The 23,411-nt window shown below is 55.2% G+C and overlaps 1 protein-coding gene across 1 annotated transcript in view; it reads right to left on the reverse strand.

The window, feature by feature from the left end:
- LOC102946940 (1-phosphatidylinositol 4,5-bisphosphate phosphodiesterase gamma-1) overlaps positions 1–23,411 on the reverse strand; it is an 87,306-nt gene that overhangs the window by 15,507 nt on the left and 48,388 nt on the right. The window contains exons 5-21 of the mRNA XM_037891894.2: positions 18,142–18,226; positions 16,898–16,978; positions 16,422–16,456; positions 15,535–15,607; positions 14,371–14,472; positions 13,455–13,573; positions 12,474–12,559; positions 11,301–11,421; positions 10,443–10,611; positions 9,797–9,916; positions 7,629–7,736; positions 6,797–6,984; positions 4,920–5,120; positions 3,847–3,966; positions 2,844–3,027; positions 1,971–2,048; positions 469–572 (exon numbers count right to left, since the gene is read on the reverse strand). Of these exons, the coding sequence (XP_037747822.1) occupies positions 469–572; positions 1,971–2,048; positions 2,844–3,027; positions 3,847–3,966; positions 4,920–5,120; positions 6,797–6,984; positions 7,629–7,736; positions 9,797–9,916; positions 10,443–10,611; positions 11,301–11,421; positions 12,474–12,559; positions 13,455–13,573; positions 14,371–14,472; positions 15,535–15,607; positions 16,422–16,456; positions 16,898–16,978; positions 18,142–18,226 (1,974 nt within the window). The remainder of the gene's footprint in view (positions 1–468; positions 573–1,970; positions 2,049–2,843; positions 3,028–3,846; positions 3,967–4,919; positions 5,121–6,796; positions 6,985–7,628; positions 7,737–9,796; positions 9,917–10,442; positions 10,612–11,300; positions 11,422–12,473; positions 12,560–13,454; positions 13,574–14,370; positions 14,473–15,534; positions 15,608–16,421; positions 16,457–16,897; positions 16,979–18,141; positions 18,227–23,411) is intronic.

Consider the following 23,411-nt stretch of genomic DNA (forward strand, 5'->3'; position numbering starts at 1 on the left):
TGGTGAGCATCTGGGGCCGCTCGTGGTATGTGGGGATGCACGACTGGTGTCCCTTCAGCTCTGGTAAAAGAACCCCTCCTCGGGGCCCAGCCCCTCAGGCCAGGACGCAGATGGCCCCCATGAGAAAAAGGGGGATCTCTCAATAGGCCCCCAATGTCAGTAATTTGGGTGGTGAGCTAGCTGGGACTGAGCCAGCAAGGAGATTCCTCTGCTCGTGAGCAGCTGGGTAAGTCCTTGTGAAAGGAGCGTCTCCTGAGAGCAATCAGACAAAGCGACATCAGACACCTTGGGTTATCCTGAGCCGTGGCCTTTCTTCTTGACTCCACCACACCCTGACCCCACCGCAATCTGATAAGGACGCCCTTTCTAGCCAGGGGACCCCTCCTCCAGGACAGCCGGGCAGTGTCAGGAGAGGAGTGGACCCCTGACCAGACATTTTGAAAGCGGCGACCGAGAGGGAGAACTCACCAGCCTCCATCCTGCTTGTCAACGTTGTGGATGATGGCCTGTTTGCAGAATGAGAGCTCGTCTTCCCGCTGGGCTTTGTAATCGTAGAGGGCCTTCACCGTACACTGGGGAGCAAAGCAGAGACATGCTAGTCTTAGCAGCTACGAGGCCAGCATTCCTGGGGAGGGAATGCTCCAGAAGAAAAACTGCAAAGGAATATAAAGTAGCTCCCCAGGCCTTGATCTCAGGTAACCGAGGACTCTCTCGCTATATATATCATGAGTGTTGATAAACAGTTTAGATGGGTGATAATGCAGCTGGAAGCAGCCATATTGTCAACCCAATCCCCTGTGTCCAGACAGAAGCATCAGTGCTGCTGGCAGAGACAGAGAACAGCAGATTTCCACAGCTCTTCTAGGGGTAAGTCAAAGGTTTTTCCACCGTCTCTGCAGACACGTTTGGGGGAAGAGAGGGACAAAGCCTGAGTGTGGGCAGAGTGGGTGCCTGTTGCTGGAGCTTCGAGAGTCTCTGCCAGCCGCTCTGACAGCATGACTGCCGTGGTACAGGTCAGCAGGCCTTGCTCCTTGTTGGGATAATCATCAAGGGCCTGACTTGCCACAGTTCCCATTGGGACTGCATAGGGAGTATGGGAGGCAGATTCAGGCCTTAAGGAGGCAGCCGCTCTGGCTTACAGAGCTGCCAACAGAGCAGGGTAGATTCTGGACCATCTCCAGGTCTTCTTACTTAGCTCCATGCAGTCTCCTGGTCTAATGCACAGACTGTGAGTAACTGTCATTTCCTGCGGCCATCTACGGCAGCAGACAAGTCCAATTCCTTTTCAAGGTTGCCAGACGGTTTTGATTATAACCAGAAAACAGCTCCCTTTGGGCTAATGCGTCCCGTGTTTGGTCTCGGCCCAAGGGTTCACTTGTTGGGAGGGGAAGTTTAAGGTGCAGTGGTGCCCTGAAAAGTGATTTGATAAGTGCCCCCGGGGGCTCCCATGTTTATTCTCTCACTGACATCAGATCTGGCCCGTGCTGCTGATAAATAAAGGGCTCGTTTTTCTAGCTACTAGTGCTGAAAACACTGCCCGGGATCTGAGAGTCAGGCTGGGTCATTCTGGTCCCTGCATCACCAACTAAAGAGTCTGCCGTCGGAGCTCAGCTGCTGTAACCGTTCTGAGGGGGAGCTGGAAGAGACCCTGCTCTCGCGCTCCCAGCCGGGCCAGCTCTGCAGGGCTCACCGGCGGAGAAGGGATTCAACATAAGCCTTTCAAGGGAATGCTGAGTGTCTGGCGCTTGGGTCGGCAGCCAGGGGTGGATGCCACAGGCACAACATGATGGGATGTGCAGGCTGCAGTTCCCAGCGTGGCTGGCTGACTGCTGGGGGTCCCGGGCACTTCTTGAACTGGCAGCAAGTCGGAACAAAGTATCACCCAGTTCCCAGGCAGCACGTGAATCCCTCTCCCCCTCCTCCCTGTGCCACGCAGACCTGGGGGGAGTCTCCGGCCCCTGCTCTCTTACCCTGGCCATTGGCATCTTGTTGGCCTCCACGTAGAAGTGAGGGGTTCGCACTTCATACAGGGCTCCATAGTCCAGCTCCTGCAAAGGACAGGCAGCAGTGGTAACATGGGAGGCAAGCCCACAGCTTCCCCCCTTCCCCCTCTCCTGGGGGGCAGTTCGAGGAACAGAGGAAGGGACCTGTGTGCATCCTCACTAGAAAAGAGGAGATTTGAATAGAGAGTTCCTTAATGGAGCTAGACAGTCGGCTGGGAGCTCCTCCTGTCATGGGATAGGGGCATTTCCTTTTGTACCCCTGGCCTACGTCAGGCGACTGGGGTCATAGAAACACAACCTCCCTAGTGCAGATACAGTATCATAGAATATCAGGGTTGGAAGGGACCTCAGGAGGTCAGCTAGTCCAACCCCCTGCTCAAAGCAGGACCAATCCCCAATTTTTGCCCCAGATCCCTAAATGGCCCCCTCAAGGATTGAACTCACAACCCGGGTCAGTACAGAAATATCTGTCTCTTGCCCACTCTCCTGTGTGTCACACCTTGATTACAATCTCCAAGGGCAGCGTGGCCCCTAGGATCGAGCCAGAGCACTGCATGCTGGGACACGTAGTCTGCACTTGCTGCACCTCTGCATAAGGATTAGAGCACCGGCAATCTGATAAGCCGCTCCCTGGGCAACTCGCCAATGCACCCCCTGAGCAAAGTTTAGGGACCCCAGATGCAGCCATGTTCAGCTTTTCCAAGATTCTGTGGGGCGGCCATAAAGCCCCCTCATATTCACTACACTGCCCAGCTGCATTGCCCCTCTTCCCCTGTACCCTGGTGCCCTGCCATTCTCCCCGATGCCCTCAATGGGGCTCCCCTGCCCCCCAGGACTCACGGCGGTGCCCATCTTCTCCAGCGTCTCCTCATTGATGGGGTAGCGGAGTTTCATCTTGCGGTAGAGCGGGTGCTTCTCGTAGTAGCTCACCAGATCCACCAGGCTCTCGAACTCGGCGGAGCTGCCCAGCATGAAGAGCCGTCCCTCCTGCTGGATGCGGCAATGCTTGATCTTGCCCTCTGCTCTGTTACCAACACACCCCAAAGGGCACGTGAGGAGGGGCTGGGCAGGGAGGTGGAGGAGGGGGGACTTGCCTTCTGTTTTCACAAACTGCCGAGGGGAATCGTTTCACCCACCCTGAAATGCAGCCACCTCTGGGGTGGACAGCAGCAATTGGGGAACAGCGCACAGCACAAGATGGCGTGACTGCCTCCTAGCAGCATGCTGTGTCATCAGTCAGTACTGATTCCGAGTGAGCAGCAGCCCCGGCACACCGGGTATGTCTACCCTGCAGTTGGACACACATGGCTGGCCCGTGCCAGCTGACTCAGGCGGGCAGGGCTGTTTAATTGCAGCATAGATGGTTGGGCTTGGGTTGGCACCCTGCGAGGTGGGAGGGTCCCAGAGCTCGGGCTCCAGCCCGAGACAGAATGTCTACACTGCAGTTAACAGCGCCTTAGCCTGCGCCCTCCGAGCCCAAGTCAGCTGGCAGGGGTCAGCCGTGGGTGTCTAACTGCAGTGTAGACAAACTCAGCCAGTCCTGAGGGAAGGGAAGAGGACCTCTAGTGACTCATCAATGCAACTTCCTGCAGCAGCAGCTTTCCTTGAAGGTCCCCGTCCTGGAACCCATCCAACCCAATTGTGCTCAGCTAATGAGACTGGAGAAAATCGTGTGCAAGCACATGGCAGGGCACGGGATGTGGAGGAGAGATGGCAACGGCTGAACGCTGTAGCCTTTGACTCCAGTGGGTTACAAGAGAAACAAGTCTGCTGCTTCTCAGCTCAGGCCCCAGTGATGGGTTTGGCCAACTGGCCAGCTAGACCCTAGGCAGCTCGCACTCACCTGAAGGAGATAGCATAGGAATTGGGCTCGCTGCGTTTGCGCAGCAGGAAGGCTCCGTCCCGGGGCACCCTCATCAGCATATGCTCGGCCTGCAGGCGGGACAGGCTGGCGTGGTACCACCTGGGTCAGGAAAGAACACACAGCAGGACCAATGCATCATCTGTACCCTGTGCCACGGCATTGACTCAGCAAGTGAGAGAGGAGCCGACTCCGTTCAATCTCCTAGAATGAGTCCATGTCCAGTGAACATGGGAATCCAGTTCTGGTTCTCCACCCTCCAGGGGTCCCAGGGACACGTCTGATCTCTTACCTGTATTAATGCACTGGCTGAGTGTCTAGCTGTGAGATCTGCTCACATGTGTGTATCTATTGCACTAGGAATCAGGTCTGCTCAAATGTGCGGCTGCACGCCCATGGATGTGTGAATCAGAGCTGGGCGACCACTAGGAATTGTGCTGCCTTGTAGTGGCCCCCAGCCAGGGAGGAGGGTAAAAGCTTTATTCCCCAAGCCTCTGGCAATCTCTCGCTGGCTGGAGCGGCAGCCGCCTGTGTTTTGGGACTCCCCATGCTGCCCGTGTGCTGTTCTGCCGGCGATCATAGTCTTGGCTATATGTGGCCTGAGATTATTTACACATGAAACCCCTGCTCCCCTTTGGTATCCCCAGGGAATGAGCCAGCTGAGGGTACATCTGGTTCCCTGGGGCCTGCGGGGGTCGCTTCCTCTACAAAAAAACGGCCACGGCTGGTGCTATAGGCCAGAATCTCCCCCCATTCAGGCCCCTGCCCCAGAGCTTGATGCGGTGTCTCACTGACACCCCATAACAGAATAGTTCCACTGGCCACAGCGCCTCGGTCAAAGAGGAAGTGCAGCCCCAGTGACACCTCATCTCCGGCAGGGGGTGCTGGATCCAGGCCAGACGGGTCAGCAGAGGGTGCTTGCTGGAGAAGAGGGGAGAGAAGCGAGGCGAAGAGGAGAGAGGCGCTGTGTGGAGAAGACCGAGGGCCGGAAGGCCAGGGAGAGGCAAGCGGAACAAGGAGGGGAGAGGGGAAGGGAGGAGAGGTGATGCGCTCACTCTTTGCTCTCGTGGGCGTTGGGCTGCGGCACGGGGTCCGTGAGCCTCATCTCAAACTCGTTGCACCGCAGCGGCACCTCGCGGTAGTGGCAGATCAGGCTGTAGAGGCTGTCGAACACCAGGTTGTCCGTCAAGTAGAACTTGGTGGTGCCGGCTTCCTGCCGGGAGTGGATGCGGCAGTGCTGGACTCGGCTGGACCGCCTGCAGCGGAGACAAAAAGAGGATCGGCAGGGGCAGGACCAAGAGCAAACCGTGTCTCTCAGCTGCTGCCCAAACCAGGCGCACAGTGGATGGTGGGGAAGGTCAACCCTCTGCACTAGTCCTGGGGGGGACAGCGGGGGCAGGAGATGACTGGACAGCAAGGAAACAGCCCGAGTCACAATGCGGGGTTTGGATCGAGCCTCCCAACATTCAGGGGTTGGATCTGGGCTTCGGTTCGGCCCGGTACAGAGACAGCAGCCAGCCAGCCGGGCGACCCATACAGGGATGTTGGAGCAATACATTGGGTTAGACGAGGAGTGGGCAAACTTTTTGGCCTGAGGGCCACATCAGGGTGTGAAACTGTATGGAGGGCCGGGTAGAAAAGGCTGTGCCTCCCCAAACAGCCTAGCCCCCATCCCCTATCTCCCCCCTCCCACTTCCTGCCCCGACTGCCCCCTCAGAACCTCTGACCCATCCAACCCCTCTGCTCTTGTCCCCTGACCACCCCCTCCTGGGACCCCATGTCCCAAACCGCCCCACCCGGGAGCCCACCCCCATCCAACCCCCCCGCTCCCTGTCCCCTGACTGCCCCAACCCCTATCCACACCCCTGCCCCGTGACAGGCCCCCTGGGATTCCCACGCCTATCCAACTGGCCCCTGCTCCCTATCCCCTAACTGCCCCCCCGGGACCCCCCCACCCCCTTACCATGCAGCCCAGAGCAGCAGGAGCTCGCAGCGCCGCTGCCCGGCTGGAGCCAGACGCATTGCCTGCATGGCGGCGTGACTGTGGGGGTGGGGGAACAGTAGGGGAGGGGCCGGGGGCTAGCCTCCCCGGCCTGGAGCTCAAGGGCCGGGCAGGATGGTCCCGCAGGCCGGATGTGGCCCGTGGGCCAAAGTTTGCCCACCTCTGGCTTAGACAGTGTGACCATGTTGCCCCCTAGTAGCTGGTGTCCACAACTAACCCAGCTGGCCGCTCACAGCTCATGGTGCTATTTTAAATCCAACAGCGGCAGGAGCGCGTGGTTTGGCCCTTTGCTCCTGGATGATGCATGTGGGAGCTGCAGGTATATGGCTGTGGTTTTTTACATTAGCTCAGGGCTTTGGGTCAGGCCCACCTCTCCCTCACTGGGGCTCTCCCACGTAGAATCTATAAAGGCCAGATCCCGAGGTCCTAACTCAGGCAAGAGCCTCTCTGACGTCAATGGGACTGCGGTCTGTGATCCTGAGCCGCACTGGGGCGCCATCACCATGCCCCGAGAAGCACCAATCATCAGCCATCGCGGTGCTGGGGAAGGATGTTGTGGACGGGCCTGAGAACCGCAGCCCTTGGTAGAGCCACAGAACAGGGAGAGCAGCAGGGCAAGCATCCCCTCCCCGACCCTGACCCTGACAGGCTGCCTCTGGGGAGCCCAGCCTCCAGGATCTATTCAGGTCTTGGCCTTGCTGCTAGGCTGCCAACAAGGGAGAGGATCAACGCCCCTTCTGGTGGCTCCCGAGACTAGTCCAGTAGGAACTGGCCCGAGGCCCACCAGCTTGTCATCAGATGGTAGCAGCTTTCCACTGCTACCACCTCGGACTGGAGGGAAACCGAGTCCCCGATGTGAGGGGATAACTGGTGCCGGAGGCAGAGGGGATCCTGTGCCCCGGTACGGAGGTCACCGCAGGAGGCTCCTACCAGAAGGAGAGGGTGTAGTCTCCCACAAAGGTCTCGCTCTCCCGCACCAGGAAGGTGCCGTCCTTCCCACCCGTCTCGGTGCAGTACTCATGCAGCAGCTTCTCGGCGATCTGGCGCCCGTCACGCCCCCCGCCCAGCTTCCCGTGAAACCACTTCTCGCTGAAGTGCAGCTCGTTGTTGTTAAACTCCTGAAGAGGCGCAGAGCCCGAGGACGAGACGGGCGGGGCGGGGAGAGACCAGAGAAATGCAGGGGAGAGAGACAGAAGGAAAGAGAGAGAGTGGGTTTGGTGTCATGTCCTTAATCACTTTGGCCACCTCTGGGGTGGAGCACAGCAGCAGTCTAACAGCGCACAGCAATGCTGCCCAACCGTTTAGGGCAGGTAGTAAAGGTTCTCATGTCCCACTGAACCGCCTGGAGATCTAGTCGGCAAAAGTTAATAGCCCCAGCCAGAATCTGAGCAGGACCCTGAGGTTAATACTCTGCCTTGTGAAAAGTGCAGTGTGATATTTAATGGCCAGAAGTAGTCAGGACCTTGGTTCTGCATCTCTTACAAAAACACACATCTGTGCCCCTAACACCATGGGTTTAGCACGATCGGGGAAGGGCACCCCTCTGCTGAGTAACTAATACTATCACTTGGGCTTTTCTTGGCCAGTTTCTCTCCAAGCATTGACCTGGTCTAACCCTCCTTAGCCGGTGAGCTGGGGCAGAAGCACAACCCAAAGGGGTACATGCAGCTGCAGGTACTTCGGTGGCTCTGTAGGTGAATCCTGAAGGTCGCTGAAGCACTGTCTTCCCCCCAATCTCCACCTTTCCTCCTCACAAACACACCTCTTTTTGTTCCACCTCTTCCTCATCCTCGTTGGACTGGTAGCGGGACGTCTCCTCGGAGTAATAGATCTTGTTGCTTGTCAGCACAAAGTAATGTGGGCTCCAGGTCTGCCAAGGAGAAAGAAGCATCAGAACCAGGCAGCAAGGAAGCCAGGGAATGGGTACAGGGCAGGGAGGTGTCCAAGGAAGTCAGCATCTGCCAGAGATCACAGCTGCTTGCATTGCAGGCATGTGAGTTCACCCCATGCTGCTTGCTGATGCCCCTGTAACACACTGCCAGAACGTGTGTTGTGTTTCCACTCCAGTGAGTAGTCCACTAGAGGATACCAGCCTATTACTGCTACTGGGTAATGGAGTCACTCCTTTAGCTTACATGGTGGAGGTCTGTGATGAAGATCCAGGATTCAAGACTTTGGAGGGGACGGGACTGTGACACCTCCTTCCCCACTGCTGGAATCCAAGCATTGGTATTCCAGCCTGCACCGTGAGGCCCAGTTCCTGGTTCCACGTGCAGTCTATAGACCAGGGGTCGGTAACCTTTCAGAAGTGGTGTTACTGGAGTCTTCATTGATTCACTTTAATTTAAGGTTTCGCGTGCCAGTCATACATTTTAACGTTTTTTAGGTCTCTCTATAAGTCTACATATTATATAACTAAACTATTGTCGTATGTAAAGTAAACAAGGTTTTCAAAATGTTTAAGAAGCTTCATTTAAAATTAAATTAAAATGCTGATCTTACACCGCCGGCCCGCTCATCCCGCTGCCAGCCTGGGGTTCCGTTCACCTCGGCCGGCAGCAGGCTGAGCGGGACCTGTGGCCGGGACCCCGGCTGGCAAGGGGCCGGTAGCCAGAAGCCCAGACCGGCAGGGGGCTGAGCGGGGCCGGCGGCCGGGACCCCAGACCAGCAGTGGGCTGAGTGGCTCAGCCCGCTGCCACTCTGGGGTTCCGTCTGCCGGCCCCGCTCAGCCTGGGTCCCGGCTGACAACCCCGCTCAGCCTGCTGCCGATCTGGGATCCCAGCCCTGCCCACACAGAGTGGGTAGCTACCTTCTCCCTGGTTCTAGCCCATTCTCTTCCTCTCTCTCTGCACTGAGCTGAGGGTGGGAGTGCACTGAGCACAGGGCTGGGGGTGAAGGAGCAGGCTGAGGGTTGGGGTGTAGGGTCTGGCCAGGAGCTAGAATGAGGGAGGGGGCTCAGGGTTGGGGCAGGAGGTTTGGGTGTGGAGCGCTTACCTGGGCAGCTCCCATTTGGTGCGAGGGTGCAGGTGGGAATGGGGGGGGGGTGCAGGAGCTCCCGTCTGGTGCTTAGGGTGGGGGTGGGAATCTGGGGGGTGCAAGAGTCAGGGCATGGGGGGGCTGGGTATGTGTGGGGGTGCAGAAGGCAGGGCAGGGGGCTGGGGGTATTTGAGGAGGGTGCAGGAGTCAGGGCAGAGGGCTGGGAGCATGTGAGGGGGGTGCAGGAGTCAGGGCATGGGGGGGCTGGTATGTGTTGGGGGTGCTGGAGTCAGGGCTGGGGTCGTGGGGGGATGCAGGGATCAGGGCAGGAGGCTGGGGTGTGTGTGGGGTGCAGGGGTCAGGGCAGAGGGCTGGGTGTGTGGGCTAGGGTCATGGGGGTGCTCCCAGCCCCCTGCCCAGAGTGGCTCACGGCAGGGGGCTGGAGGGGATATGCCCTGATTCCACCCCCTTTCCCCAACTCTTCTTCGCCTCCTCCCCAGAGCAGCAAGCATGCTGCGGCTCCACTTCTCCCCCTCCCGCTCAAGGGCCATCAGCTGATCGGCAGCAGGGAGGGAGAGGAGGAGGGGCAGGAACCCAGCACGCTGGGGGAAGAGGCAGGGGAGGGGGAACTTGCCTGCCCTGCAGCAGCAGCCGGCAGGACCAAGCTTCTTCACCCTGCTCCCGCGGGGGGCCGAGAAGAGTGGGCCGGGGCGGGCAGGATTTTTCATGGCACGCTGCTGCCTGCCAGGGTCCTGGCCTGGGTTCAACAGCGGGGTGAGCGGGGCTGGCAGCTGGGACCTGGCAGGCAGCAGCGTGCCATTAAAAATCGGCTCGCGTGCCGTCTTTGGCACGTGTGTCATAGGTTGCCGACCCCTCCTATAGACCCTTCCCTCTCCCACACGCTGTGGCTGTTAGCTCTGGAAAGACAGACCGAAGCCTGGGCGAGGCTCTTACATGGTCAATGGGGTCCTCAAGATACAGGATGCCGTTCTTGATGGAGTTGCTGATGTCATTCTCCGAGTAACTGGCCGTGGAGACCTCTTCGTAAAGGTTCCCTTCCACCAGCTTCTTGTGCTAGGGAGCGGGAGAGCAAACCAGAGAGAGGAGAACTCACACAGTTAGCCTCACCCTTGCCCTGTGCTACCAGCACCCGAGCCTATGCCCTGTCTGCCAGGTGGACGTGTAACATCGCTCAGTTGGGGCAGTGAAACGACTGGTCAGTTTCACTTCCTGTTTACAACTGGTTTCACTTCCTGGTTCTCCTCCTGCAATGCTGCTGCTGTTTGGGTTCAGGGTCCTGCAGGGAAAGGAGTCCGTTCTGGGAGCAAACATGACTTAAATGACTGTGAGTGGCCAGGACCTGTGGTTAGGTTTCATCTGGCAGAGAGATTCCCATCTTTGTACTTCAGAGCTGGAGGCGGAGAAAGCTCACCCCAGTATGTTCCTGTAACCCCCAAACTATAGGGCTCTCCCACTGTCCTAGCTACCCCTGCCTCTCCCAGTGCAAGGCTGCTTCATAGAGTTCTTGTATTGCCCCCCTCTGGACAGTATCAGAGAAGGGCTGGGGGAAGGGGAAGAGGACTGGCCCTAAGGGCTGCACCTTGATGAGGATTTTCTTCTTGAGCTGGGTGGGGGAAGGCAACTCATCGGCGTTGATGTCCACCGGCTTGGTGAGCAGCATGTCCCCAAAGACCTTCTTGAAGTGGGAGGCCATGTTCCTCTGCTGGACAATGCTGCAGTGGTCCTCGATGGAGAGGATGATGGGGAACCTGGTGCGGGGAAAGAGGGGGGGGAGGAAAGGCCAGATCATTCAGAATAGCAACCAAGGAAAGGCTCCAGATCACGCACCTGCTCCTAGTGTAGCCAGGGGCAAAACTAATGAGAGTAGGGCCCCAAAGGGGCTAACAGGAACTCAGAGATCCACGGGACAATCTGGTGGAGCCCTTGGTGCAGGGAAAACTGGATTTAGGGCAGAACCCTTGGAGCCAGGGAACACTCTCAGTAAATCAGGGTGTGACACACTCAACCTGGGAGTGTTCTGCAGGGAATGTATCCACGCCTTGGAATGGGCAGTGTGGCAGGGAACACACCCAGACCCAGCAACATGTTCTCACAATAAATACAGAACCAGTGAGTGCTGTCCAGGATAAAGAGGGACTATCTGGCCGCCACACATGGTTAAACAGGTTTCACTCAATAGTTACAGACTGTCTTAAGCCCTGAAGCAGGAGGTTTCCCCAGTCATTACCATTAACTATGAGAACTTTGGATATTCTTGTTATCCACATAAATGTCCAATCCCTTTTGTGAATTCTGCTAAGTTCTAGGTCTCAATGGCTTCCTGTGGCCATGAGTTCCACAGTCCCATTACATGTTGTGACAAGCTCCATGCCCTTTAGCAGTCCCTAAGCAGCAAAGAGGTGACAAAGCCCCTGTAGTGCAGTGGGGTGGCCCTTACTCAGAGGTCACGAAGGCATGTTCCTTGATGGTGTGCAGGACATCCAGGAATTTGATTTTGGAGGTGAGTGTGTGTCCATGGTAGATGATTGGCAGGTCATCTGGACCATCCCAACAGTCCACTAAGGGCAGAGATGGTTGAGTTGTTAACACTCCCCCCACACGCGTGATCATTTATCCCTGTACCCCACACACGTTCCTGAGGGACCATGTCCTAGCGTCCATCCTTTCCTGAACAGAGTGGAATGGACAGGACCACCCCTAGAGCCCATGGCCACTGCACGTCCATTGGTCCCAAGTGTCACTCTGGAGCTGGGCACACTTCATTGTTGTTCCAGAAGTCGCGCACTTCAGGGGTGGACAAAGGGGTGTAAAAGACACTGGTGTTCACCTCTGAGACGCCAGATAACAGCACATGCTGTTACCTCAGTTAGCAGGGTCAAATGGGACTGAGCTAGTGAAAAACGCTGTGGGGTTGGGTGAGGGTCTGCCGGCCATTGATATATGATATTGCATGGGTTCACCAGGTGGATTGAATGAGCCTCAGCTGAGGTCCCATTGGGTCGTAGATTCCAAGGCCAGAAGGGACCAATGCGACCGTCTGGTCTGACCTTCTGCATAGCACAGGCCAGAGAACCTCCACTGGGGTTTCCTGAATCTGGTGGATTTTAAACTTCTCCCCAGGTTGCCCCAGAGGATAATGATCCAAGCAAAACATTTCATGTTCCAGGGCACCGGAAGGATCCCAGTACAATTCACCAACTAAGAATTGCTGTAGCCACATCTGGGGTGAGACAGGGCAGCTGTTTGATAACTCGCTGCAGACCTACACCGAAGTGTAAGACAGAAAAGTGGGGGCAATTTAAAGGAACTACCCATCACAGGATGTGGCCAAGGCACTGGGCTCAGCCCCCTACATTTGTACCAAGTGCCGAGGGCGTTTTGTGGCTGGGGAGTGGTCAGGAACATGGTTTTAGAGATCCCCCAAAGGATGCTGACTCCAATATTGACTTGTGGGGGCAGGGGTGGCATCACCAGCACCGTTTCCTGCTGCGCCCCCCTGGGGTCCCTCACCCAGTCACTGAGCGGTACTCATGCTGCTCAGCTTATGCAGTTGGACTAGCTTACAGCCGCTGAGAGCAGCCCAGCCCCCGGCAGGGACCAGCTCACTCACACTCTATGCAGCGGCAGCCCATCCGGAGGCAGCGAGCGTAGGCTTCCAGCGAGGACTCACTGGAGAACTGGTCCCCAGTCAGATACCTGCAAGGAGAAGAAGAGGGCCTTGGAATCACCAGCAGCGCCTGGAGGAGGGCCTGGGGGTGGGCCTGGGCGGCCCGGAGGAAGAGGTTCAGCTGCAAATCATGTGGCTCCCAGTCCATCCGACCGCGTGCCAGGGGAGCTGCCTGGCAGGGCCTGAGCTGCGGAGCTGTTTCGGGGGCACCTCGCTCTGAACCCAGGGCCTGGATCCCATCAGATGTCAGTGTCGGCTGTCCCACGGAACCCCACTCCTGCCAGTGCCACCTGAGCTCGGGAGACCCAGCGGAGGTCGAAAGCCTCAGGGCCAGATCCCCCGCTGGTGTAAATGGGCAGAGCTCCATTGGAGTCAATGGGCCAGATCTTCAGCTGGTGTAAATGGATGTAGCTCCATTGAAGTCAATGGGCCAGATCCTCAGCTGGTGTAAATCAGCAGAGCTCCATTGGCATCAATGGGCCAGATCCCCAGCTGGTGTAAATGGGCAGAGCTTCAGTGGGCCAGATCCCCAGCCGGTGTAAATGGGCAGAGCTCTGTTGAAGCCCATGGAGTTATGCTGGTTGATACCAGGCGAGACTCTGGCCCATGTTTTCCAGTACCTGCTTACAAGGAAATGTCCAGGAATCCCATGTCCCGCATGGACAGGGAAGTGGAGCAATCCCTGCAGAACTCCCAGGGGAGGCTAAAGAGAAATCCTCCCCCTCCTCGTTCACTATTACATGCATGCCAGAGCCCTTCTGGAGCTCAAACACCAGATTGGTGGCTCCCCAATGTCTGCAGAATGGCTCCTAGGGCTGCGGTGGGAGGCACCCGTTCAGCTCAGAAACCAACAGGTTGTGCCGCTTTATCTTCGCCCCACTGCGCTGGGGGCCCTTCGTCGGTGGGCTGACCCCAAGCTCTTACGTGTTGTGGGAGGAGGAGATCCAGTAGTGGGACAGTGGGTAGTTCATCTCCTCTGGGACCACCCGCTCGTACTTGGCATCCATGACCTTGTTTTCCCTGGAGAACAGGTAGGTCAGAAACTGAGGACAGAAGGAAAGCTGGTTAGAGCAACACCAGGAGGGTCAGGCTCCAGGACACCGTGGGTCACCCCAGGCCAAGGGGAGAGATGGGCATGGGGCCAAAGCTCTAACAGGAATGGGGAAAGGGAGAGAAGTTGGTGGAGAAGAGCTGCCAGCAGCAGAGGGCGAGCTGGGGAACACGGTCCAGTGACTACAGCTAGAGATGGGCTTCCGATGCAGGGTCTGGAATGTGGACTTCTCCAAAATGTGGGGGGGGAGGGATTCACTCTTTCAGTACAACTGGCCTGTCTAAATACGTATAGTGCAATCACCTGGGGAATTCACTGCTGCACCTGCACACAGTCACCTGCTGGAGGTGGATTTGGGGGCCAATAATAAATCTGTAGCTGTGCCCCTTAGACAAGGATAATTAAAACTTCATGCTTCAGGGCACAAGGAGATCACCTGGAAGGGTCAGGAAGGAATATCAATCCCCAGATGTGCAGCACTGTACGTGAGCCAGATGGGTGGTTTATTGCTTCCTTTTAAGCCTCAGGCATTGGTCATTGATGGAGGCTGGGATAACAGTCTATAAGCCCCCTTGGTCTGATCTGGCATGGCCCATCCTGACCTCCAGTCTGAAGTGTACATTGTCTGTTATAAATACACCTACATCCATGTGCACCAATTCCACAAACCTGTAACTAATCTAGGGACTTTATCTGCCTGAGGTGGGAGTCTGAGCTCCGCTGGTGGGCGCTGGAGTTGCCAAGGGGACGGCTGATGCAGGAGGATGGGCTGGAGTACATATTCCCTACCTCATCCAGCTGGAAGAAGGGTTCTGCCATGTCACTGAAGGGGTCCCGGAGGTAGCCACACATGTACTCCCGCACCTTGCTGATGTCACTGGCCCACGGCTCCTAAGGCAGAGAACACAGAGGGCAGCGTTAGGGGAGGAACCGCACCGAAGGTTTAGAGGTGAAACCGTGATGGGAATCTCAGGTCTGCAAGATCGAGAGCCTTCAGACAGATGGAAGGTGAGTGGACTCAGGACCCAGGAGACTCACGACCTCTAGCTATGCACAGGGCAAGTACAGCACAAACTCCCACCCCCCACTACCGTGCCTCCACCCTCGTGTGCAGGGAATAGAGAGGAGTCCGGTGGCAATGGCCTGATTGTAATTATTCTCTTCACTAGATTTCAGATACAGGCAAACCTGGGGCGCGATTTGCTCCTTTTTCCTAACATGTTTTCATCTGACTTTCCTGTTGGAGCTTCACGGATTCCAAGGCCAGGTCTGCCCTTCCCTGTAACAAAGGGCACAGAATCGCCACCAGACATGCATCCAACCCATCACTTCTGGCTGGGCTGGAGCAGCTCTTCTAGACCGACCCACGATCTGCAGTTCAAGACTCCAAGTCGCAGAGTTGCCGAATGAAAAGGCAGAGGGGACCACACGATCTTCCAGGCTGACCTGACCTGTGATGGATTCTCCATCGCAGCCCAGCGTGAGCTGTTCTGATGGTTAATCACCCTGGCTGTTAAATACAGGCACCTTCTTTCTGGTCTGAGTTTGTCAGGCTTCAGCTTCCCCCACCCATCGAGGCTTTCTCTCTGTCCACAGTTGGAGCCTGGGCAGTGGCACAAACTGCCCTTCCCGGGAGACCACCATGGCCCCTTCACCCCAAGGCCTCTCTGCTGAGACTGACAACAGAGGATGCCAGCTTGCGTGGCGGGGGGTCTCATGGTCTATCAGGAAGAGGAGTGAGATCCACCAGTCGGACAGCCATTGGATGAGCATGACTTTAGGTTAGGAGTGGTCTGGACTGGCTTTGAGGTAGCCAGACGCTCTCTGGTTTCAGAACAGTGGCAGTCGTGAGAATTTCTGCTATCATCCACTGCATGCCAAGCTATGGCCTGGCAGAAGGGCTTGCAGTCCCTCAGGTACGACAGGGTATTGGACGTGTGCCTTAGCGGGTACCTTCTGGTCGTGCTGCAGGAATTTCTGGAAGTCGTACAATGTAATCTGGCACAGCTCTGCCCGGTCAACATTCCTGGAGAGGGGCAAGGAGCCGGTCAATGGGAGTGTGTGCAAGCCGGGTATGCCAGCCTCCCCCCACCAAACGACTCAGGCACTGGGTGTGTCTCCCCCATACAGATACCTAGTCCCCTTAGTCCCCTGACTATTCCAGCTCTTCCCCCCAATCCTCACGGAACCTGAGGTGGGTGAACCTGAGTTGCACCCACCTGCCCCTATTACTCCAGCCCAAGGCTCCCCTGATGCCCCTCAATCCCATCCCGCAGCCCCCTGCTACCCCAGCCCTGGGCTCCCCACATACAGCTCAGCCACTGCCCCTCAGTTCTAACCCGCAGCCCCCTGCTACCCCAGCCCTGGGCTCCCCATACATAGTGGTGGTGATGCACCTGAGTCCTGACCCGCAGCTCCCTCCCCAGACGCTGATCTCAGTGACACAGTATTAACCCGAGCACGCTAGTCATTGCCCTGGAGTAATTCTGGGTTTACATTACTGTGTCTGAGACCTGCCCGTTCTCTGGCGATCTAATAGGGTCAGAGTCATGTACCAGCCCACTGACATGGACTCCACCCCCGGGCTTGGCTTCACTGTCACCATCTCTGGGAGCAGGGACAAGCAGAGTGTGGGTGCCCAGCCTTGTGGCCCTGGGGGGTGGTGCCCAGTGTTCCCCTCTGTGTGCTGCGGTGGGAGCAGACAGGGTTGGACTTGTGAAGAGACCTCTTGGTTCTGAGTCTTGTTCTCACACACACACAGTGAACCAAGCTGGCTGGCGGGCCAGTGCCCCACCCGGGACTGGGGCGGGATCTGACAAGGAGGGATCTTTGGTACTCACCGCAAGGGGAAGGAGAGCTCCAGCTGCTCGATGATCTGGAATGCAAAGGGGGGACAGGGGCAGGTGAGCCAGTGGAGAAGGTGCCACCTGCAGGCTGGATGGGGACTGGAGGAGGAGGCTCAGGGGGACTTTGTCTAGAGTCTGGGAAAGCATCAGGCAAAAGGCATCTCAGAGCCTGTGGCGGGAATCTGAGCTGCTGCTGGGACCTGCCACACTGGCCACAGCCTCCCCTCACTGACTGACTCTAGATGGTCTTCCCCATCTCCTGTCTCTACAACAAAGCCCCCGCCCAGCCAGTTCTCGGGGGCTATCTCCTGTGACGTGACAGGTGCATTTAGGGTGCTTCAGAAACGTCCATTAATAGTGACAAGCAGCACCATGACCCCTCTCTGGCCTTCCTTACCCATCCCCGGGTCTGGGCCCAGCCGCAGGGTCACCCAGGTGGGGCAGAGTCACCGCGGGCCCCAACCTCTTACCGATTTCTGAGCATCGAACATTAGGTTTTTGTAGAAGTGAGTGAAGTGGGTGAAGGCCATGTCGCTCCTGGCTTCCACTTCCTGTCGGGAGGAAGGAGAGAGACAGAACCTGGTGAGAACAGAACTGGAGGGAGCAGACCTCCCAGAGCTGAAGGACCTAGGGAGACTTCAAGCCCCTGGTGCAGAAGATAGGGAAAAAAGGCCCCTGGCCGAAAGCACTGGCTCCAGTGGGATTCCCATGCTGTACTGCTCCAGCTGGGGGCATCTTGAGTCAAGTCCATGGGCCATGCAGAGCTCAGGGAGATCTACAATGTGGCCTGCAGCCACTGTCGGGCAGTCCATGGGGATTACACGTCCCGGTATGCAGTGCTACATTCTGAGCCAATGTCGTAATCCTGTCTCATGTCTAGAGATGGGCCGGCTGGATTATTTGGAGGGGAGGTTGGAATCTTGATCCAGAGTTTGTGCTTTGGGTCCCTCTCTCCTTACATGCTATACATGGTGAGTGGCAGAGAGAGGAGTACTGGGGCTTTGGATGGGGAATGAGCAGCAAATGCAAATGGCCAGCCCTAGGAATGGACTATGATCTTGTGTTTCCCTGTAAATGTCCCTTAGTAACAGGGAGTGCAGGAGGAAGGCACAGATAATCCAGTACAGGCTGGGAGCAGAAGGGCTTCCAGAGAGACCACTTGCCCAGGAGGCATCAGCTGCTCATTAATGTTCATTGACTGCAGACACCCCTCAAACACAAAATAGCAAAGGAAAGGGAATAAGAGAACGTAAGAACAGCCACACTGGGTCAGACCAAAGATCCATCTAGCTCAGTACCCTGTCTTCAGACACTGGCCAGTGCCAGGTGCCCCAGAGGGAATGAACAGAACAGGGAATCGTCAAGTGATCCATCCCGTCGCCCATTCCCAGCTTATGGCAAACAGAGACTCGGGAATGGGCAGGAGATAACCCTTCCAGGAAAAGCCAATGGGACTTTTGGCTTTGTTGACCCATCTTATCGAATTCTATAGCCGGGGAAAGTCCCTCTTCAATTCTATAGGGCAGTTCAACATCTCCCTCCCCACAGGAAGGGTCAATTCTATAGCACTTCAGAGTCATCTCTGTAGAACCTGGTTGGTTCTACAAATCTCTGCTGGCTTCCCCCCATCCGATTCTATAGGCCTTGTCTATAAAGGATGAGTCAGAAAAGGAGAGATAAAGGGAGGGAGGAGAGACCGTGGGAGTGTTCTTACCACTAGCTTGTCCCGCAGGAACCTCATGTTGGGCACCCGGTAGTTCACCTGGGGCAGCATGGCCTTCAGATCCTTCAACGTGATACTGCAAGACACACAAAGCAGGAGTCAGGCCTCAGAAAGGGACATGCGGGAGCCCAGCTTCTCATGCAGGCTCAGGGCCTCCAGCTGGTCCCATGGGCTCGGGGCCTTGAGCAATTTCACTCTTGCCCTCCTCCCAGATGAATCTTCAGGAAAGCAGGGGCCTGTTTCTGTGAGAAAGAAGAGGGGTCAAGAGCTGCAGCCACTCCAGCCCCCATGGCTGCAGAGGTGGTTCATTCAACCTGTGTCTCCCGCAGGGAACTGAATTCTCAGTTCACTGAGCAGTTAGACACGGGGCTGGCCTCCAGACTGAGATCGCACTCAGGTGGTTCCGAAATCGAATCACTTCAGGTTGTGAAAAGAAAAGGAGGAATTGTGGCACCTTAGAGACTAACAAATTTATTTGAGCATAAGCTTTCGTGAGCTACAGCTCACTTCATCGGGTGAAACTCCCTAGTGTGGACACACTGAAGTGGTGTGGTTTGCGTGGCTGCAGTCCATGTCACGTAGAACTGGCAGGTACGGAACAGGGTTTGTTCCTGAGCTAGCTGAACGCATGCAGAGCAGACATTTCGTTCAGGAACATGCACCGATTCCAAATGAGCCACTGTCAGAGGTGAAGTTCCAGGCACTGGAACTCAGAAATCAGTCAGACAGACTGGTCTGAGCAAACTTAGGGATCTCCCATAGCTCATTTAAAAATATGAGTTACTTAATCTCCTCCTACTAAGGAGGGACTAAGGTATTTGTATTAGAATGACACCATCTACTGAGGACAGAGAGGAGGGCAGTTCAGAAACCTGAGAACTAAGACTGATACCTGGAAAGCAGGTCTGGTGAACAGACCAGTTGGGAAGATATTCAATCCCTCTGTCTGATTTTGGGCCGCACAGTTATTTTGCATAGTGCTCTTAAAAATACCAGCAGCCAGAGGGTCCTTGCTGCGTACTTGCCATGAGGGTTGTAGCCATAGAATCATAGAATATCAGGGTTGGAAGAGACCTCAGAAGGTCATCTAGTCCAACCCCCTGCTCAAAACAGGACCAACCCCAACTAAATCATCCCAGCTAGGGCTTTGTCAAGCTGGGCTTTAAAAACCTCTCAGGATGGAGTTTCTACCACCTCCCTAGGTAACCCATTCCAGTGCTTCACCACCCTCCTAGGGAAACAGTGTTTCCTAATATCCAACCTAGACTTTCCCCACTGCAACTTGAGATCATTGCTCCTTGTTCTGTCATCTGCCACCACTGAGAACAGCCAAGCTCCATTCTCTTTGGAATCCGCCTTCAGGTAGGTGAAGGCTGCTATCAAATCCCCCCTCACTCTTCTCTTCTGCAGACTAAATAAGCCCAGTTCCCTCAGCCTCTCCTCATAAGTCATGTGCCCCAGCCCTCTAATCATTTTTGTTGCCCTCCGCTGGACTCTCTTCAATTTGTCCACATCCTTTCTGTAGTGGGGGGACCAAAACTGGATGGAATACTCCAGATGTGGCCTCACCAGTGCCGAATAGAAGGGAATAATCACTTCCCTCGATCTGCTGGCAATGCTCCTACTAATGCAGCCCAATATGCTGTTCGCCTTCTTGGCCACAGGGTCACACTCTTGACTCATATCCAGCTTCTCGTCCACTGTAATCCCCACGTCTTTTTCTGCAGAACTGCTGCTTAGCTAGTCAGTCCCCAGCCTGTAGTGGTGCATGGGATTCTTCCATCCTAAGTGCAGGACTCTGCACTTGTTCTTGTTGAACACATCAGATTTCTTTTGGCCCAATCCTCCAATTTGTCTACGTCACTCTGGACCCTATTCCTACCCTCCAGCATATCTACCTCTCCCCAGAGCTTAGTGTCATCCACGAACTTGCTGAGGGTGCAGTCCATCCCATCATCTAGATCATTAATGAAGATGTTAAACAAAACCGACCCCAGGACCGACCCCTGGGGCACTCCACTTAATACTGGCTGCAAACTAGACATTGAGCCGTTGATCACTACTCGTTGAGCCCAACGATCTAGCCAGCTTTCTATCCTCCTTATAGTCCATTCATCCGATCCATACTTCTTTAACTTGCTGGCAAGAATACTGTGGGAGACCGTATCAAAAGCTTTGCTAAAGTCAAGATATATCACATCCACCGCCTTCCCCATATCCACAGAGCCAGTTATCTCATCATACAAGGCAATCAGGTTGGTCGGGCATGACTTGCCCTTGGTGAATCCATGTTGATTGTTCCTGATCACCTTCCTCTCCCTCAAGTGCTTCAAAATGAATTCCTTGAGGACTTGCTTCATGATTTTTCCTGGGACTGAGGTGAGGCTGACTGGTCTGTAGTTTCTTGGATTCTCCTTCTTCCCTTTTTTAAAGATGGGCACTATATTTGCCTTTTTTCCAATCGTCTGGGACCTCCCCCGATGGCCACGAGTTTTCAAAGATAATGGCCAATGGCTCTGCAATCACATCCGCCAACTCCCTCAGCACCCTTGGATGCATTGCACCCGGCCCCATGGATTTGTGTATGTCCAGTGTTTCTAAATAGTCCTGAACCACTTCTTTCTCCACAGAGGGCTGGTCACCTCCTCCCCATGCTGTGCTGCCCAGTGCAGTAGTCTGGGAGCTGACCTTGTCTGTGAAGACTGAGGCAAAAAAAGCATTGAGTACTTCAGCTTTTTCCACATCATGTGTCACTAGGTTGCCTCCCTCATTCGGTAAGGGGCCCACACTTTCCCTGACCGTCTTCTTGTTGCTAACATACCTGTAGAAACACTTCTTGTTCCCCTTCCCATCCCTTGTTAGCTGCAACTCCAGTTGTATTTTGGCCTTTCTGATTTCACTCCTGCATGGCTGAGCAATATTTTTATACTCCTCCTTAGTCATCTGTCCAAGTTTCCACTTCTTGTAAGCTTCTTTTTTGGGTTTAAGCTCACCGAAGATTTCTCTGTTAAGCCAAGCTGGTCGCCTGCCATATTTGCTATTCTTTCGACACATTGGGATGGTTTGTTCCTGCGCCCTCAATAAGGCTTCTTTAAAATACAGCCAGCTCTCCTGGACTCCTTTCCCCCCCCATATTAGCCTCTCAGGGGATCCTGCCCATCAGTTCCCTGAGGGAGTCAAAGTCTGCTTTTCTGAAATCCAGGGTCTGTATTCTGCTGTTCTCCTTTCTTCCTTTTGTAAGGATCCTGAATTCGACCATCTCAGGGTCACTGCTGCCTAGGTTGCCACCCACTTATACTTCCCCTATCAATTCTTCCCTGTTTGTGAGCAGCAGGTCAAGAGGAGCACGGCCCCTATTTGGTTCCTCCAGCACGTGCACCAGGAAGTTGTCCCAACACTCTCCAAAAACTTCCTGGATTGTCTGTGCACCGCTGTATTGCTCTCCCAGCAGATGTCAGGGTGATTGAAGTCCCCTATAAGAACCAGGGCCTGTGATCTGGAAACTTCTGTTAGTTGTCCGAAGAAAGCCTCGTCTACCTCATCCTCGTGGTCTGTTGGTCTATAGCAGATACCCACCACAACATCATGCCATGAGAGAGCTCTTCTCTGAAAGACTAACATGTGTGTGACTTCAGCAAAAGAACCCCAAGTCAGCAAACCTTTAGAGATGGTGGGACCGGATCCCCAGCCAGTGTAAATCAAGGCAGCTTCACTGACTTCACACAGTCCCACCCACTCATGGTTACGTGTGCCAGTGTGTATTTGTCTGCAGAACAAGAAGGGGAAGTGGGCCCAGCCCAGTCCTTCCAGTCCCAGACCTTGCTGGGGATTTGGCTTGGAAGGGACGTGCGCAGAATCTAGCATGCTATTGTGCTTAGTTCTTCACTGGCTTTCTGTCATGCTTCTGGGGGCTAGGTAAGGGCTGAATGACTGCAAGAGCTGATAAAAACAACAAGGAGTCTGGTGGCACCTTAATAGGGTGACCAGACAGCAAGTGTGAAAAATTGGGACGGGGGTGGGGGATAATAGGAGCCTATATAAGAAAAAGACCCAAAGATCAGGACTGTCCCTATAAAATCGGGACATCTGGTCACCCTACACCTTAAAGACTAACAGATTTATTTGGGCATAAGCTTTCGTGGATAAAATACCACTTCTTCTTCTTCTTCAGATGCATCTGAAGAAGTGGTGTTTTACCCACCATTGGCCTGCTAAACCCAGGGTTGTGAGTTCAATCCTTGAGGGGGCCATTTAGGGATCGGGGCAAAAATTGGGGATTGGTCCGGCTTTGAGCAGGGGGTTGGACTAGATGACCTCCTGAGGTCCCTTCCAACCCTGATATTCTACGATTCTATGATAGTCTCTAAGGTGCCACAAGTTCTCCTTTTCTTCAAGCTATTTGGGTTTCAGCAGAACCCAAATGCACAGCCCTGTGTGGCTTGAATCTACAGTTACCCAAGTCAGACAGCAGGTGGCAGCATGTTCTATTCCACTCCTGCTCCCTCCTCTCCCCCACCCCTCCCCACCCCCTTCTGCACTTGCTAGCCTAGTCTACAGCTGCTCATTGTGTTCTCTGGGATTTGAGGGAGGGCCCTGGGTGTAGTTTAGTAGTTTAGTTCTGATCTACACCAGAAAGGGTTCGCTGGTATAGCTACACCGGCAAACCCTCCAAGCACAGACGCAGCTTAGACCAGCAAAAGAATTCTTCTCCCAGTAGAGATTATCTCAGATCCCTGAACAAAATAACCTGTCCCAGCAAAGGGATCCTTTTTTGGGGGGTATAACTGCATCTACCCTGGGGCTATTGCTGGTGCAGCTGTGTCAGGTAGGGGAGTGGTTTTTTTCACACTTCTCACCAACAGAGCTAGGCCAGCCAAACTTTTCCAAGTAGACCGGGCCTGAGACACCAAGAAGCACGTCACTTGATTCCGTGCTGGATGGGCCACAAGCCGTGACTTGGAGAGGTCCCTGGAAGGGCTGAGTACTGGTGTGTGACACCAGCGAAGGGAAGGCAGGCAGGAAAAGCTCAGCCGAGTTGCAGAGATGTGGGTCCTGATCCTGAGAAATGCCGAGTGCCGTCCCCGCACGGGGACTCCGATCAGAGTTGTGGGTGCTCTGAGAGTTCAAAGACCAATCACTGACTGGGATACGGGTGCTCAGCACTGTTCAGGATCAGACCCTAAGCATTGCTTTGCTTTGCTTCAGCTGGCCTCACTGAATTTAACGTGATCAACTTCAACCGCCTTCAGCTCCGCGGCCAG

This window comes from Chelonia mydas, chromosome 2 (genome assembly GCF_015237465.2).
Source record: "Chelonia mydas isolate rCheMyd1 chromosome 2, rCheMyd1.pri.v2, whole genome shotgun sequence".
NCBI lineage: Eukaryota > Metazoa > Chordata > Testudines > Cheloniidae > Chelonia > Chelonia mydas.